The following is a 15,255-nucleotide window of genomic DNA, read 5'->3' on the forward strand; positions in this document are numbered from 1 at the left end:
ATTAAGCAAAATTATATTATTGATGTGTTTTGGTTGGTTTTTCCTAGAGAGCTGAGATCATGTTCATATGTTGTTTTGCCATCGTATTGCGGCTAATTGTATTGCCGCCCTCTTGTTGTATGGATCGAATACAAACTTGACATCCGACAACTTTTTGTCCATTTCCGAACCGAGTCTGCACCGACTCCACACCGAATCCGACATCCGAAATAATCCGCTCCGCATCCGCACGTCATCCGCACCCTCTCCGCATCCGCTTAAAAAAATGGTTTAGGATATGGTATAGCTATTATCCGTCCGAATCCGCTCCGGTTTCACCCCTATTGGGATGAAAGGAGTACATAGAAATCACAAATTTTGATTTCTGAACTGCCATTTGTACTCTCTAGTTAGTAATTGTTTCATTAGGACTGCCACGTGATTCAAGGAAGGATTCTGCAAACATGTCAGCAATATATTTCTGCATTGGGTTTCCAATTGTAATTTCATTGATAGATACAGAAACTAGTCGGCAATATTTTCTTGCGCATCTAAGTTACGTAGTATATATCTTTCTCAAAACTTCACATGCAATTCTCGAATAGAGTATTTAGACATGCAGACTTAAGGACTACTGAACTCTCTAACAAAGAGCGCGACGACTTCGGGAAAAAAAAATTACAGCACACATATCCCTTCACAATTTCAAATAGACAAAAAGCAGAGAACGTGTTGCAGATGTAAAGCATAGAAACACGTAATTGGAGGTGTATAATGACAGACACACAGTATAATATGTTGTGCAGAAAAGGTAGCTGTATTTAGCTGATATTATGTTATGACTCCACTAACGGATTTGCAACACTAACCAAAATTAAACCAGAAGTGTATATACTGCTAAAACAAATATGGCTTAAACAAAAAGGTATACAAGGGATTATCTTTTATTTAGATAGGCCTAGTAATGGATGACTCAACATGCTGCACTGCACGGTTCTAAATAAGAACATAAAAGATATTGCTTAACGTCAAACTACTGAAAGCACACCCAATGCAACAGTTCTTCACAGAAGTAACAAGGTCATATTTCATCTCTGCCAGTCACAGTTAACTGAATTTGTTATTTCAGAACATAACAATTAGTTGGTAGTACAGATCTAATCGCATGAACGTTCAGTAAAAAGAACTGCCGCCTTATTTAACTCCGAGCCTTTATGCTAACATTAATTCTCATACTATTCCATATGACTAAGTCATTAAATAGAACACCAAACACTCCTTGTGAAAATATAATATATAGTACATCATAATACATATTGCAGGAAAATAAAGACAGTAGCGTCACGTTTTCCTCATTTTACATAGGCTTAAATGGGACCAAACTGCAGGTTTACCTTCTCCAAGCATCTAAAGTATATGATATGAATATGTTGAGAAATCCTGATTTGAATCTTGAACTTCACATGCTTTTGTATGCACACTATTTTAACCTTGTATAAACATCAAAACAATACAATATAATACATCGACGTGTTGATTGGAACTCACACGCTTCTGTATATATTAATCAGTTGATACATAAAATCCACATTATGTTATCAAATTAGAATGGTATAATCTGTGAAACCAAAAGGCATCCACAAATGGCATTTACGCACCAAAAATTCAAATAGATTACTATCTATTAAATACATTCGAGGAATGATGGTCAGGCTATTCTGGATATGCCAGCCAAATTACTTTCCACATGTAGCATAATTGTGCGTGTGGTTTTAATTTAGTTCAGTTGGAAAAATGTATGGAACAATTCAAGGGCAGCAATAATATTACACATCAGAAAATAGGACTGCCATAGCCAAGGGAATGTATTAGTGGTAAAAACTTACTAGGTTGCGGCTTTAAATAAAGATAACTCATTAACTTGCTGACATAGTACGACACCAAAATCCAAACAAGAGAAGGTACAAATATAACATTTGAACATAATACAAGACTGCATGTGTATCATATCCGAGAGCAGCATGGTCATAAAGACCTATCAAAGGGATCAGATATTGACAAATCATGGGTGTGCTTGTTCATACTGAAATCACTCGTATGGGTAGTTTTAAATGTAAATTGAGCATTTTGAGATGCTTTCTTTTCTAATTGAAGCCGCCTGTGTTGATTGGCCAACCATTTCTGATTGCAATTGTTAAGCCCAGCTAACTCCATTTCTCTTAGCGCTTTTGCATTCAGAACAAAGAACTTGGCAAAGTCGACATCTGGCCTCCTTCCTCCATAATTTCTTATCACCACTTTTTTGAGATGGAACTGAATGCATTCTATTGGATTTAGCGGGTCATACCTCCGCGTATTTTTAATAACCTTAAACGGTTGAGACTGTAAATGGAAAGAACCATTTGAAAGCAGTTGCTAACTGGTTAGCAATGTAATACTTGACAAGAGTATAATAAAAAATGGGAAATACTTACAGCAATATACAGCCTCTCCAAGCAGGGGAAGCAACTGAGGAAGTCAACAACTGCATCCAGATTAGGGCCATCAGAATCAAGAACCAAAACCTTCACACTTCGCATTGAGGTTGTAAGGCTGACAGCAGTCATTTCCTGCAGAAAAGAACACATCATATCAAGAATAATAGCCACCATCATTTAGCAATGAATAATCGTGATTTAATGAAACCTGCTGCTACCTGAAAAATCGTTGTTCCAAGGTGGAGTTGAGATATGCCATCAGAGAGTGGTCCCATTATCTCCAGTTTAGGCGCCGCGATCACCCGGATGGCCGCCACGCCATCATTGAGACAAAGTGGCAGCAATCTTTCAAGGCAAGGGGCATCCTCGATGACCACCTCCTGCAACTCGGCACCAGCAAATCCATTCCAAGATGCAGAAGAGAAGCCCCAGGATTTCGAATAGAAGCCGAAGCTCCTGAGAGATGCGGAGTTGATGCGAAGGCGGCGAACGCCGAAATTCCCCTGCAGCAGCAGGCTCTCCAATGCAGGGCAGCGTGACAGCACGCCATGGATGGCGTCCTCGGAGATAGCGACGCTGCACAGCGTGAGCTGCTTGAGGCGAGGGAAATGCAGCGTCGGCGGCATCTCGTCGGGGAAACCGCAGCTGCTGAGGTAAAGCACGACGAGGGTGGGCGCGAACCGCAGAGCGGACGGCGGCAGCGGGTACGCCTGCGCCTGCGCCTCGCGCTCCACCTCGTAGCTGAAACTAAGCTCCCGGAGATCGGCGAGGGCGCGGGAGCGGAGCCATCCGTCCAGCTTGGCGTGCCTGCCGCGGAGGCGGAAGCAGTGGAGGAAGAAGCGGCGGGCGGGGCCAGGGTGTTCGGCGAGAATCTTGGAGGCAAGGGCGACGCGCTTCCGTTCCTGGCCGGAGAGATCGTAAACATCGAGGTTGAGGGGCGCGGAGCGCCACAGGGGGCGCCACCGGCGGGAGACGAGCTGCGTGCGGGCGCCATACTTGGTGGGGAGGAGCGAGATGATTTCGCCGAGGATGGCGTCGGGGAGGCCGCTGATGAGGTCGAGGCCGCCGCTCCCGGGTGGCTCCTGGCTGCTGGACCGCTCGAATCTACGCTTCTTGCCTGTGGGCGGCGCCGCCGCCGCCATCGCCGGCGGCAAACGAGACGAGGGATTTGGGGGTTTTGGTGGAATGGGGAACTAGGGTCCGAGAAGGCGAGAATGTGTAGAGGATGGCAGACTGAACCATGTGCCGTTCGGTGGATCTGATGCCGTTGGTGAGGTATGGATGGCTGTGATTGATCTTGTCTTTCGGCGTGCTTAACCAGGGAATAATGGAGGGAAAAAGAAGCGGGAATAGGAGGCGCACGCGCGCCAAACTTTGTTTTTGATGGAGCGGTGCCCGTGCTCGAGATTTTTTTTTTTCTATATACATGATCAGCGTGTTTTCTATCAAATCGTTACTCAAATATCTAGAACCCAGTACGACTCCTCCATCCGACCAGTGTAACAGCTTCTGCCTTAATTTCGTCAAGCTAAGGCTGTGTTTAGATTCAAATTTTGGATCTAAACTTCAGTCCTTTTTCATCACATTAATCTGTCATACACACAACCTTTCAGTCACATCATTTTTAATTTTAACCAAAATCTAAACTTTGTGCTGAACTAAACACAGCCTAAATCCAGTGCTTGCTAACTTCGTCTCAATATTCTGTTTTTGCGTATATACACACATAATAAAAGGTATAGTGACATCGAAAACCATAAAGTACGAAGTGTATACTGTACTGTCCAATCATTGCGTAAAAATAAGCATGCTAATGTCTTGTTTAGTTCGTCGATTGAAATTAGACCTAGCACTTCGAAGGGAAGCGGCAACAAGTTTGTAGGTTCGTGCTGCACGCCTACAACCCACGAAGATTGACGTTCCGCCTTGTCGGTGATATGGGCCTGGAGTATCACGTTTAGAGGGAGAAGGCCACCCCCAAGCCCACGTGGCTCCCCCCGAGGGGGGTCGAGCCCGGGGTGGAGCGGCGGCTACCCCCTCCCAACTTGGGGTCGGGCTGCCCCGACCCCCTCCACGTATCAGCCCACGTGTACAGGGTTAAGTGGACACGCCTGATGCTCACCTAACCCATTTAAAGCAGTCCTTGCAGCCGTGTCATGCGGCATTTAATGCGGCGTGTTGCGCATCTGATAGGTCTGTGACCGGTCCGTGACCGGTCGATTGATCGATGGGACAGTGGCTGTGAACCCCCACCCTGTCAGTGTGCCAGGCAACATGCTGCGTGCTCTGTCCCGTCACATCATAATGAGAGGCTTTTTAGTCTCTCATCATAGCCGGAGTCGATTTATCCGCTCTGGTCAAACAGGAGCCCAAAAGTCTTCATCCCTTAAATGGCGACTGACAGGGGCACCCCTCGTGTCAGGCGGTAAGATTTGACAGGCCCCATCATGAAGACGACATGCGCTTGGCTTCCCAAGTTAAGAGACAAGACATGCATTTAATACAAAGATTGTAATACTTCTCCACTAAGTTAGGTTGTTGGACCCATGTGGTAACCCCTTAAGGTATAAAAGGAGATCCAGGCCTACTTAGGAAGGGGGATGGACGGATTGAAGGGGGCAGCTTCTACCCCTCATGATCAACACCTTCTACTCTAATAAGGAGATCTTGTAATTTCTTCCACAATCAGCATAGCAAAGGAGTAGGGTATTACGCTTCTCAGCGGCCCGAACCTGTATAAACCCCTTTTGTCTCATCGTCTTGGAGGGGCCTAACCCTCTCAAGATCACGCAGTTTCGCTCTCCAAGCCTTCGAATCTCACCCACTGCCCCCGGTCAAACCTAAAAAGGGAGGCCTCACGGTTCCCTGGTGGAGGAGTTCACCCTTCGACACGCACGTTAACGTTGTTGCGTACTCGTAGTCATCCGAAAATCGGACGATCTAGTTGTGTGTGTAGCATTTTCGAAATATTTAATCTCGGATGGACGTCAAGATTTGTACCATGTTATCGGGCCTGGAACACATTTTTAGGTTTAGATCCGTTTTGTGTAGACCCATTTCCAACCATACCGATCCAACAAGGCTTCGTGATACTTCTGACACACAAGGTGGGGTGTTATTTTTTAAAAAACAGTGTTACCCCCTCTCCACACCGGCAATGTCATCGAGGGGAGGGGGTGAATCTGGCGGCGACGATTCTCCTCGCCGATGGGAGGAGGCCAGCCCACATAGCAATGTTAAGAATAGGACTCCTTTGCGGCAACCGGGCTCTGCCGGCGAGTGTAGTGCGGCGCCCTCCGCTGCGATGTCATCGAGTGGAGAGGGCGGGCCTGCCCAATGATTGTCCTCGGCGGTGTGGGGAGTCCAGCTCGCGCAACAAGGCTATAAGCTGGATGCTTTTGCTACAACCAGGCTCAGTCAACGACCGCGGTGTGGTGCCCTCCGCCACCACCGTGGAGACAGGCTCGGGGTTCGGCAAGATTGATGCCAAGATTTACTAGCTAGAAGGAATTATAAGTCACTAGAACGGATACCCTCATCTCAATCGGGCGGTAAGCCCCATCTCAATCGGGCACAGCGTCCGTCACAGGCTAGAAGTCACTGATGTGAAGAGTTATCTCAATCGGGCAAACGGCCGTCACGAATGAATATATCTCAATCGGGCCCTAAGTAAAGCCCGTCACCGATAGCTTTGACCCAGATGACCAGTCAAACTATAGCCCGTCACAGATGACCTATCTCTATCGGGCCACAACTAGCGCCCGTCACAGATGACTACTAACCTTTATCGGGCCTAAACTAGAGCCCGTCACAGATGATACTCATCTCAATCGGGCCTAAACTATAGCCCGTCATAGATGACTGATGACCTCAATCGGGCCTAAACTAGAGCCCGTCACAGATGACTGCTGACCTCAATCGGGCCTAAACTAGAGCCCGTCATAGATGACTAGTGACCTCAATCGGGCCTAAGCTAGAGCCCGTCACAGAAGATCTCATCTCAATCGGGCATTTAGTTATGGCCCGTCACAGATGACTATAATCCACAAAAAAAATAAATTTTGTTTTTTGGCTAGCCTCAGGCCTTCGCTAGCCATGCTCGCTGCAAAAATGACAGAAACAAACACAGATATCCACTATCCCCAGCTCCCCAGCATCACCCATTCATACATATGCATTCACATACACAGACATCAACATATTTCACACAACCACACATTCACAGCCATCTCATATTTCACATCCATTCAAATATTTATCATATTTCACCTGCAAAACCGAGTTAATTGGATCAAATATTTATTTACCAAGTCTTAACATAAACATATGAAATATATACATAAATATAAGCATCACAGTTACATCACCACAGTTGCATAATAAGTGTTCATCATTGCCTAAACATAGAAGTTCAACATTGTTCATCATTTTAGTTTAAGCCTAAACATTCCTTTGGGGTTAATTATTTCGCGGAGGATGAAGCTGACTATCTCCTCGTGAACCTCCTCAAAGCTGGTAGTCAGAAACTTGGTTATTGTGCCCTACATTGTCATAATTCCAGATTAGTTGATCGATCATATATAAGTACTAAAATGTAGTTAGTCTATCACAATTGAGACCACCGACCTCAAACTCAGCCAAAGTCTTCACCTTTTCTCTATACAGAAGTCGCATGTTGTGGCACACATGGAATCCGCACTGGTCACCTATTTGTTGCTTCACCGGGAAGTCTTTTTTATGGATGAGGGTGTCATGTCCTGTCTTCCTGAGGCCTCCTCTTTGCACGTATTGGGCCCACGCTTCATCTATCGCTAGTTGAATTGGGGTCCAATCATATGCGTTCTTATCAATTCTGGAGTTCAGGTAATGACATGTACTCCATTTAGGTGTTATGACCAGAAGGATCCAATGGGCACTGCGGCATTAATATAGTGAAAGTTAATTAAGTACTCAAGGAATGTGTCATGCTGTTGTGTATATTTAGTTAACACACTTACTATTGATTATAGGCACACATAATGTAGTCCTTGTCTCGGCGGGACCACAAGGTGTCGTAGATGTAGTTGACCATTCCTTGACGGTCATTCTGGAGTTTTGTGACAGTGACCACTTGTGGATCAAGGAAGGCAACTTCCGGTGCATGCTTCTGACACCATTGCCAACTTAACCTACACACAGGATCAACGATCTTGTAAGCAAGTTAAACCGATTGTTATTACCAGAATGAGTTGGGCGACAATACTTACAAGGAGTAGCACTTAAGGAGGCTTGTGTCCACCGCTCGGAGCCTGTAGAGGTCGAAAAGATCCTTGAAGTCGACCACGATATAATTTGTTGGACCAAGGAATGGCTTTCCATCGTGCTGTCCAAGGATATCGGTAGCTTTACTTGGCTTCCTGGCATTAGATTTCTCCATGTAGTATAAGTGAAGGTCCTTGCAAGCGGTGCCCATTGCTGCAAGCACGTCATCTCCAACCAATGGCATGCCTAGTTGGAACTCCTGTGGAGCGACGTATTTCTTCTTGACCTCTTTGCCCTTAGTCTCTTCCTGGCCCTTGCCCAGATCTAGCTTTCTTGGAGCTAGAAGCGAGGCCTGCACCTTTCCTCCCCTTCCTCTCCCCTTTGCTTCGGGTTTATCGAGAGTAATTCTCTGAGGGGAAGAGTGTGCCTTCCTGCTCTTCTTCATCGGTGGGGGTCCATGAATCGCCTTGCTGTCGGCCTCCGTTCGGTCCTCCCCAAAATCCGTGTCGTACTGCAACTGCACATTGTAAAATTGTGCATGACGATCTTGAGCAGGAGGGGCTGAAGGAGCAGAGGCGGGTCTCTTTGGTGGACGACCACCTGGTGCAGTGGTTGGCCTCGCTGTAACCCTGATCTCAATGAGGTCCTTGGGCCATTGGATGAAGGTACCACGGGCATTTCCTAGTGAGAGGACCTCGTCGTTCGGTGGATACTTCAGAGGGAAGAGCTCGTATTCGGGCTTCACCGAGTCGACTTGAACTTTTGCACAGTCGGCCCTGAGTTGCGCTCCATGCACTCTTGTCTCTGGGGTCGGCTTGTACGCAAGTCCCTCGGCTGCTGGAACAGTGAAGGTCGACATCACCCTAACTGTGAGGGTGTAGCTCGTTGGTTCCTACGATAGATTAATCAATTTTTTTAGAATATTATATATCATATGGATTCGTTACGTCTTTCATGTATTGAGTAAGTTCACGGTTACCGTTATGTGGTCGACGGCGCTGTCGACCGATGTTGGATTTTTCGCCAACTTAGTTGATGCGCAACTGCTGCGTTTTTCGGTGGGACTTCCTAACTCTTTGTGCGCAGCAGCAGCGGCGGCCTGGGGGATCTGTTGCTCTTCTCGGATCTCTTGCCTAATCTTAGCCCTCATCGACTCAAGCTTTTTGTCGAATTCAGATGTCAGCTCAGCTCGTATCGACTCCCGGATCTTGGCTTCAAGGCGTGCATCTTTCTCCGCCCTGTTGGAAGTCCGCTTCTTGTACTGCCACGCGTAGTCTGGAAATTCATACTTCCAGGGAACAGAAGACCCAACGCCCCGTGTCCGTCCACGGTGTTCCTTGTTGCCCAACGCTTTCGTGAGGAGGTCGTCCTCGCATCTTTGAGAGCAGGCCTCTTGCGAGGCTTGTTGCTCGGCAACCAACTCCTTCTGCATTACAATTTAGTGGGGTCAAATAAATTGCACGATGGGAAACAATGCGAACATCTAGTTTGATTAGACACTTACTATAGCTTCGTATACTCGTTGATCTTCTGCATTTGGCATGAAGATTGTGCCATCATCATGTTTCTGGTACCTAGCCCTGGCCCAGTTCCTAGCCCGAGGGTGTGGGATATCGCCAAACACGAGCGGTGTGCACGATTCCTCCGCTTCTTCATCCTCACGCTGCTATTCCTCTTCCTTACCGGCATATCCGGCGGTACCAAGCCGGTGCAGATGCTGGTTCTTGGTCTGGAGCAAGCGATATGCCTTGCTTCTAGCTCTGGACTCGGGGGTCGACTTCTTCGCATGGAATTCCGACCAGACCTGTTCCGTGATCCAAGGAAATTTCTCTCTTGGATCTGGATTTGCCGGGTTGTAGACGAACTCGCCGACTAGCTTAGTCTTGAAGTTCTTCCAAGCAGTGCCCATAACCTTGAAAGCAGCCCGCCTAAGACGGTCCTCATGCTCCGCAGGATAATCAAAGCTCTCCTTGAACGTTAGCCAAGCAATGTCCTTCTCTGCGGCCGGCACGAGCTTGAAGTCGTCTTGCAGAATACTGAATTTCTGCCTCCCTATGACCCCGCAGATAGACCTAAATCGGCTCAATATTTTCCTTGGAGATGTCGGCAACCCTACGGCGTCCACCGCTGTTATGCGGAACCGTTCCTTAGGAATTTTGTTCCCTGTCCTAGGAGTACGTGCCCTTGAGGACCCACTAGTTGTCGTCGACATTGGTTCGCCTTGCTGAGACATTGTCTACTTTTTTCCAAAAAAACAAAAAAAACACAATTGTGTGCTACAATCTATTACAATGAATTGAATGTCACTTATAAAAATAAATGAAACATATAAATAAACTAAATTGCGCATATCACAATGATGGAATGAATTGAATGGCACATATAAATAAATTAAACATATCATCAAATCCTAAAATCATAAATTCACCTCATACCATCTATTCATCCACATATCATGCATCTATCATTAAATTGATTAATGCACCACATTCCATCTATTCAACATCATGTCATCAATCAAAAAAATCATTCGTTTACCATATATCATCAATCCCTAAATTCATCCCAACATCCACATTTCATCCCAACATCCACATTTTCATTATCAACCACATGCAGGTAGCAGAGGGAGGCGCGATGGAGGACTCACATGAGGTCGGCCGGGGGGGCTCGGTGGTGGCGGCGGCGGGCTCGGTGAAGGAGGAGTTCACGGCGGCGGCGCCGGTCGGTGTAGACGCCGGTCGGGGAGGTCGGCGTCGAGCGGGCAGCGTCGGGCGTCGGTGAGGAGTAGGCGACGACGATGAGGAAGGACGTCGCCAGCCTCGGTGGGGGCTGCTGTTCGTGTCGGTGAAGAGGTAGGCGGCGACGACGAGGAAGGCCGACGCCGGTCGGTGTAGAGGCTCGGTGGCGGCGGCGGCGGGCTCAGTGGAGGCGGCGGGCTCGGTGGCGGTGGCGGCGGGCTCGGTGGAGGCGGCGGGCTCGGCGGCGGTGGCGGCGGGCTCGGTGGCGGTGGTGGCGGTCTCGGTGGCGGTGGCGGCAAGGGAGGACGACGGCGGCGAAGGAGGAGTTGGCGGCGGCGCTAGGGTTCTAAGGAGGCGGGAAACTGTAGCGGGACTTAGAAAAATTTTTGATCCGATCTGAGAAACCCTAGTTATATTAGAGTGATGAGTCATCTCAATCGGGCTTTGCCATAGAGCCCGTCACAGATGACTCATCGGTGACGGGCTCCATACTAATGCCCGATTGAGATGACATTCATGCCCGTCACGGATGACTCATCTGTGACGGGCCCTAAGATAATGCCCGATAGAGATAGATTAATCTCTATCGGGCTTAAACTAAGGCCCGTCACTAATGACTATTTTTCCATTTCCCAGATAAGTCTTTATATTTGTGAGTACAAAGTATATGGCTACTGTATAATAATTCATTTTATTAGTCATAACACATTTTCGGATAGTAAATGATTTCAAATCGAAATATGCTCAACAACAAAATTGATCTTCTCATCAAGATCTACAACTTTTATTTTGGTCATTTATCTATATAACTTTGTTTCTAACAGCTTGAAATTGATTTTGACAATATGACAAATGTAAACAGCATTTGTAAATATTACATGACTTTAAATGGGAAAGCCATAAACAGCTAACTTGTACAGCTAATCAAGATCTACAACTTTTATTTTGGTCACTTCTTCATCCAACAAAGTGATAGTACCAATGTTTACAAAATTGACATATCTGTGTTGATATTTATAAACCAGATGAGAGAAATGTGATTTTTGTGAATAATATAACTATCACTTTGTAGGATGAAGAAGTAACCAAAATAAAAGTTGTAGACCTTGATGAGAGGATCAACTTTGTTGTTGACCATATTTCCATTTGAAATCATTTAGTATTTACAAATGATGCTTATATTTGTCATATTGTAAAAATCAATTTCAAGCTGTTAGAAACAAAGTTATATAGATAAATGACCAAAATAAAAGTTGTAGATCTTGATGAGAGGATCAATTTTGTTGTTGACCATATTTCGATTTGAAATCATTTACTATCCGAAAATATGTTATGACTAATAAAATGAATTATTATACAGCAGCTATATATTTTGTACTCACAAATATAAAGACTTATCTGGGAAATGGAAAAATAGTTATCGGTGATGGGCCTTAGTTCAAGCCCGATAGAGATTAATCTATCTCTATCGGGCATTATCTTAGGGCCCGTCACAGATGAGTCATCCGTGACGGGCCTGAATGTCATCTCAATCGGGCATTAGTATGGAGCCCGTCACCGATGAGTCATCTGTGATAGGCCGTACAGCAAAGCCCGATTGAGATAGATTAATCTCTATCGGCCGTAAACTAAGGCCCATCATCGATGACTCATTTTCCATCTTTCATTTGTTGTGAGTGCAAAATATATAGCAGTTGTGTAATAATTCATTTTATTAGTCATGATACATTTTCGGATAGTAAAATATTTCAAATGGAAATATGGTCAACAACAAAGTTGTAGAGCCTTTCAAGATCTAATATTTTTATTTTGGTCATTATTCTATATAATTTTTTTCCCAACAGCTTGAAATTGATTTCGACAATATGACAAATCTAATTAACAGCATTTGTAAATACTAAATGATCTCAAATTGAAATATGGTCAACAACAAAGTTGATCCTCTCATCACGATCTACAACTTTTATTTTGGTCATTTGTAATAAAACAAAATTAGCCATATTAATGACTACACATATCAAGTCTTTGCAATGAAACAAAATACTTCATTCATTACAATAGATAAGTACAAATGCATCAGTCACAAGGTTATGCCTTCGGTATGATCTGAATGAGCATATGCCACAGGCTCTTGGGGATCATCGTCAAGGTCAATGTGAGGTCTTACATGAAGATTATGGTTGTATTCTTCTTCATCGACAACGTTGTCAACTCCTACAATTCGGCGCTTTCCATCCCTCACGATGTGCATCTTCTTGTTTGAAGGGTCTTTTATGTAGAATATCTGCTCGACCTGTTTCGCAAGTACAAATGGTTCATCGGCGTATCCCACCTTAGATAGATCTACTAAAGTGAAACCTTCCTTGTCGGCTTTGACACCAGTGCGTAGATTCACCCAACGGCAGCGGAACAAAGGAACCTTGAACTTGACGTAGTTTAGCTCCCAGATCTCCTCAATGCGGCCGTAGTATGTGTTTGACCCAACTTGATCCTGGAATGCATCTATACGGACGCCGCTGTTTTGCACTGTGCTTTTGTCATCTTGTTTGACGGTGTAAAATGTCTATCCATTTATATCGTATCCTTGCCATGTGTCTATGGTCCAAGACGGTCCCATCCCCAACAACTGTACTGTCTCATTTGGGACATCCGTGGACATTGTCACACGATTCTTGAACCATTCGTTGAACCGACAATTATGTTCTCTGTTAATCCATGCATCAGATCGCCCCAAGTTCTCATCTCGGATTTTCGCTAAGTGCTCCTCAAAGTATGGGCCAACTTCTGCCATATGTTGGAGCACAGCGTAATGAGCCTGCGTGTACGACGCTTGATCGGGCCTAATTCTTTTCCTTCCGATTGTGCCAACACCTGACAACCTTCCCTCGTGACGAGACGCTGGAACTCCGATAGGATCGGAATCGGACATGTAATTGACACAGAACTCAATAGCCTCCTCGGTCGTGTAACCTTCAATGATGCTCCCCTCGGGTTTAGCTCTGTTACGAACGTACGACTTCAGAACTCCCATGTACCTTTCAAACGGCCACATTTCCGTTAGAAAAGCCGGGCCACATAGTTTTGTTTGCTTCACCAGATGAACAGGGAGATGAACCATTATATCAAAGAAAGACAGTGGGAAAAACATCTCCAGGTGACAGAGGGTATTCACAATATCGGTCTGCAGCCCATCTAGATCTTCTGGATCTATAACCTTCTGTCCAACTGCATTGAAGAAGGCGCACAGACGTTGGATCGTGTGACGCACTTTCGGTGGTAGAATGCCTCTGATAGCAACTGGCAAGATTTGTGTGATTAGCACGTGGCAATCGTGAGACTTCATTCCAACAAGTTTTAGATCGTCCAATTTAACATACTTACTTATCCTCGCTGAATAGCCCGATGGAACTTTAATATCCTTCAAGCATGATAACAGTGCGATCTTCTCATCCTTCGACAGTGTGTGGCAGGCTGGAGGGAGGTACACTTTACCTGTCTCTGCATCTCGTATGGGCTGGAGTTCGCTGCAAATATTCATGTCCTGTAGATCAAGGCGCGCGTTCAACCCGTCCTTTGTCTTCCCGGGAATATTCAACATCAGGTCAACCAAACTCTCACACACATTCTTTTCTACATGCATGAGATCAATGCAATGACGGACATCAAGATCTTTCCAGTAAGGTAGCCGCCAAAATATGGATTTTTTTCTTCCACATACCCTTCTCCTTTGTCTTGCTACGTTTTCTTTTCTTCCCAAACTCATTGCTTATGTCCTTGACCATATTGTGGACCTCATCTCCGGACAAATCTTTGGGAGCAGGCTGAAGTTCTCTCTTACCATTAAAAATTTTCTTCTTTCTTCTAAATGTGTGATGTAGCGGGAGCCACCTCCGGTGACCCATGTATACCATCTTTCGTGATTTCTTCAGCCACCGGCTTCGTGTATGTTCCTTGTAATCGGAGCATGCCTTCTTTCCTTTTATAGTTTGTCCGGAAAGATTACCGAGTGCAGGGTAGACATTAATGGTGCAGAACAATAGAACTCTTAGCTTGAAGTTCTCCTGACCATATGCATCCCAAGTTTCCACACCTTCTTTCCAAAGAATCTCCAGATCGTCGATAACAGGCTCCAGGAATACATCGATATCATTGCCGGGTTGCCTTGGACCTTGGATTAACAAGCACAACATAATATATTTCCGTTTAAAGCATAACCATGGCAGGAGGTTATAGTTCGCAATAAGAACTGGCCAAGTGCTGTGAGTACTACTCATGTCACCGAAAGGATTCATGCCATCCGTACAAAGACATATCCTCATGTTTCTAGGGTCGGCAGCAAAGTCTTTGTGTTTTCGATCTATATTCCTCCATTCAATCGAATCCGCTGGGTGTCTAAGCGTACCATCATTCCTTCTTTCCGTGGCGTGCCAACGTACTAACTTCGCTTCGTTCGGGTTGGCAAAGATTCTCTTGAAACGATCAATGATAGGTAGATACCACACAACCTTTGCCGGACCACCCCTCTTTGACTTATTTCCTTCGTCAGCACTTTTCTTTCGCTTGTATCGAAAAGCCTTGCAGACAGGACAAGCATCCAAGTCCGCATATTGCTTGTGGTACAATATGCAGTCGTTGGGACAAGCGTGAATTCTACGGACCTCTAACCCCAGTGGACACAGAACCTGCTTTGCTTCGTATGTCGTCTCGGGCAATGTGTTCTCAACAGGAAGCATAGCCTTCAAAATTCCTAAAAGATCTGTGAAACTCTTGTCTGTCCATCCACTACTTGCCTTCAGCTTCATTAGGTCTAAGGTAAC

General features: G+C 45.5%; 1 protein-coding gene across 1 annotated transcript; it reads right to left on the reverse strand.

Annotated features, from left to right (window-relative positions):
• Positions 1-817: 817 nt before the first annotated feature.
• On the reverse strand, positions 818-3,716 carry LOC127779292 (FBD-associated F-box protein At5g60610-like). Its single transcript, XM_052306023.1, has 3 exons — positions 2,675-3,716; positions 2,454-2,588; positions 818-2,361 (listed from the first exon to the last, which is right to left on the reverse strand). The coding sequence occupies exons 1-3, from the start codon at positions 3,596-3,598 to the stop codon at positions 2,005-2,007; spliced, it is 1,416 nt and encodes a 471-aa protein (XP_052161983.1). The 5' UTR covers positions 3,599-3,716; the 3' UTR covers positions 818-2,004.
• Between the last annotated feature and the right edge of the window lie 11,539 nt (positions 3,717-15,255).

This window comes from Oryza glaberrima, chromosome 7, assembly GCF_000147395.1.
Source record: "Oryza glaberrima chromosome 7, OglaRS2, whole genome shotgun sequence".
In the NCBI taxonomy this organism is placed as follows: domain Eukaryota; kingdom Viridiplantae; phylum Streptophyta; class Magnoliopsida; order Poales; family Poaceae; genus Oryza; species Oryza glaberrima.

Bases quoted from the DNA above. Each gene is read 5' to 3' on its own strand.
- LOC127779292 (XM_052306023.1), bottom strand. From the start codon at position 3,598: ATGGCGGCGGCGGCGCCGCCCACAGGCAAGAAGCGTAGATTCGAGCGG. The intron at 2,589-2,674 runs GTAGCAGCAGGT...TCTTTTCTGCAG, and splicing joins TTGGAACAACGATTTTTCAG to GAAATGACTGCTGTCAGCCT. The intron at 2,362-2,453 runs GTAAGTATTTCC...TTCCATTTACAG, and splicing joins TGGAGAGGCTGTATATTGCT to TCTCAACCGTTTAAGGTTAT.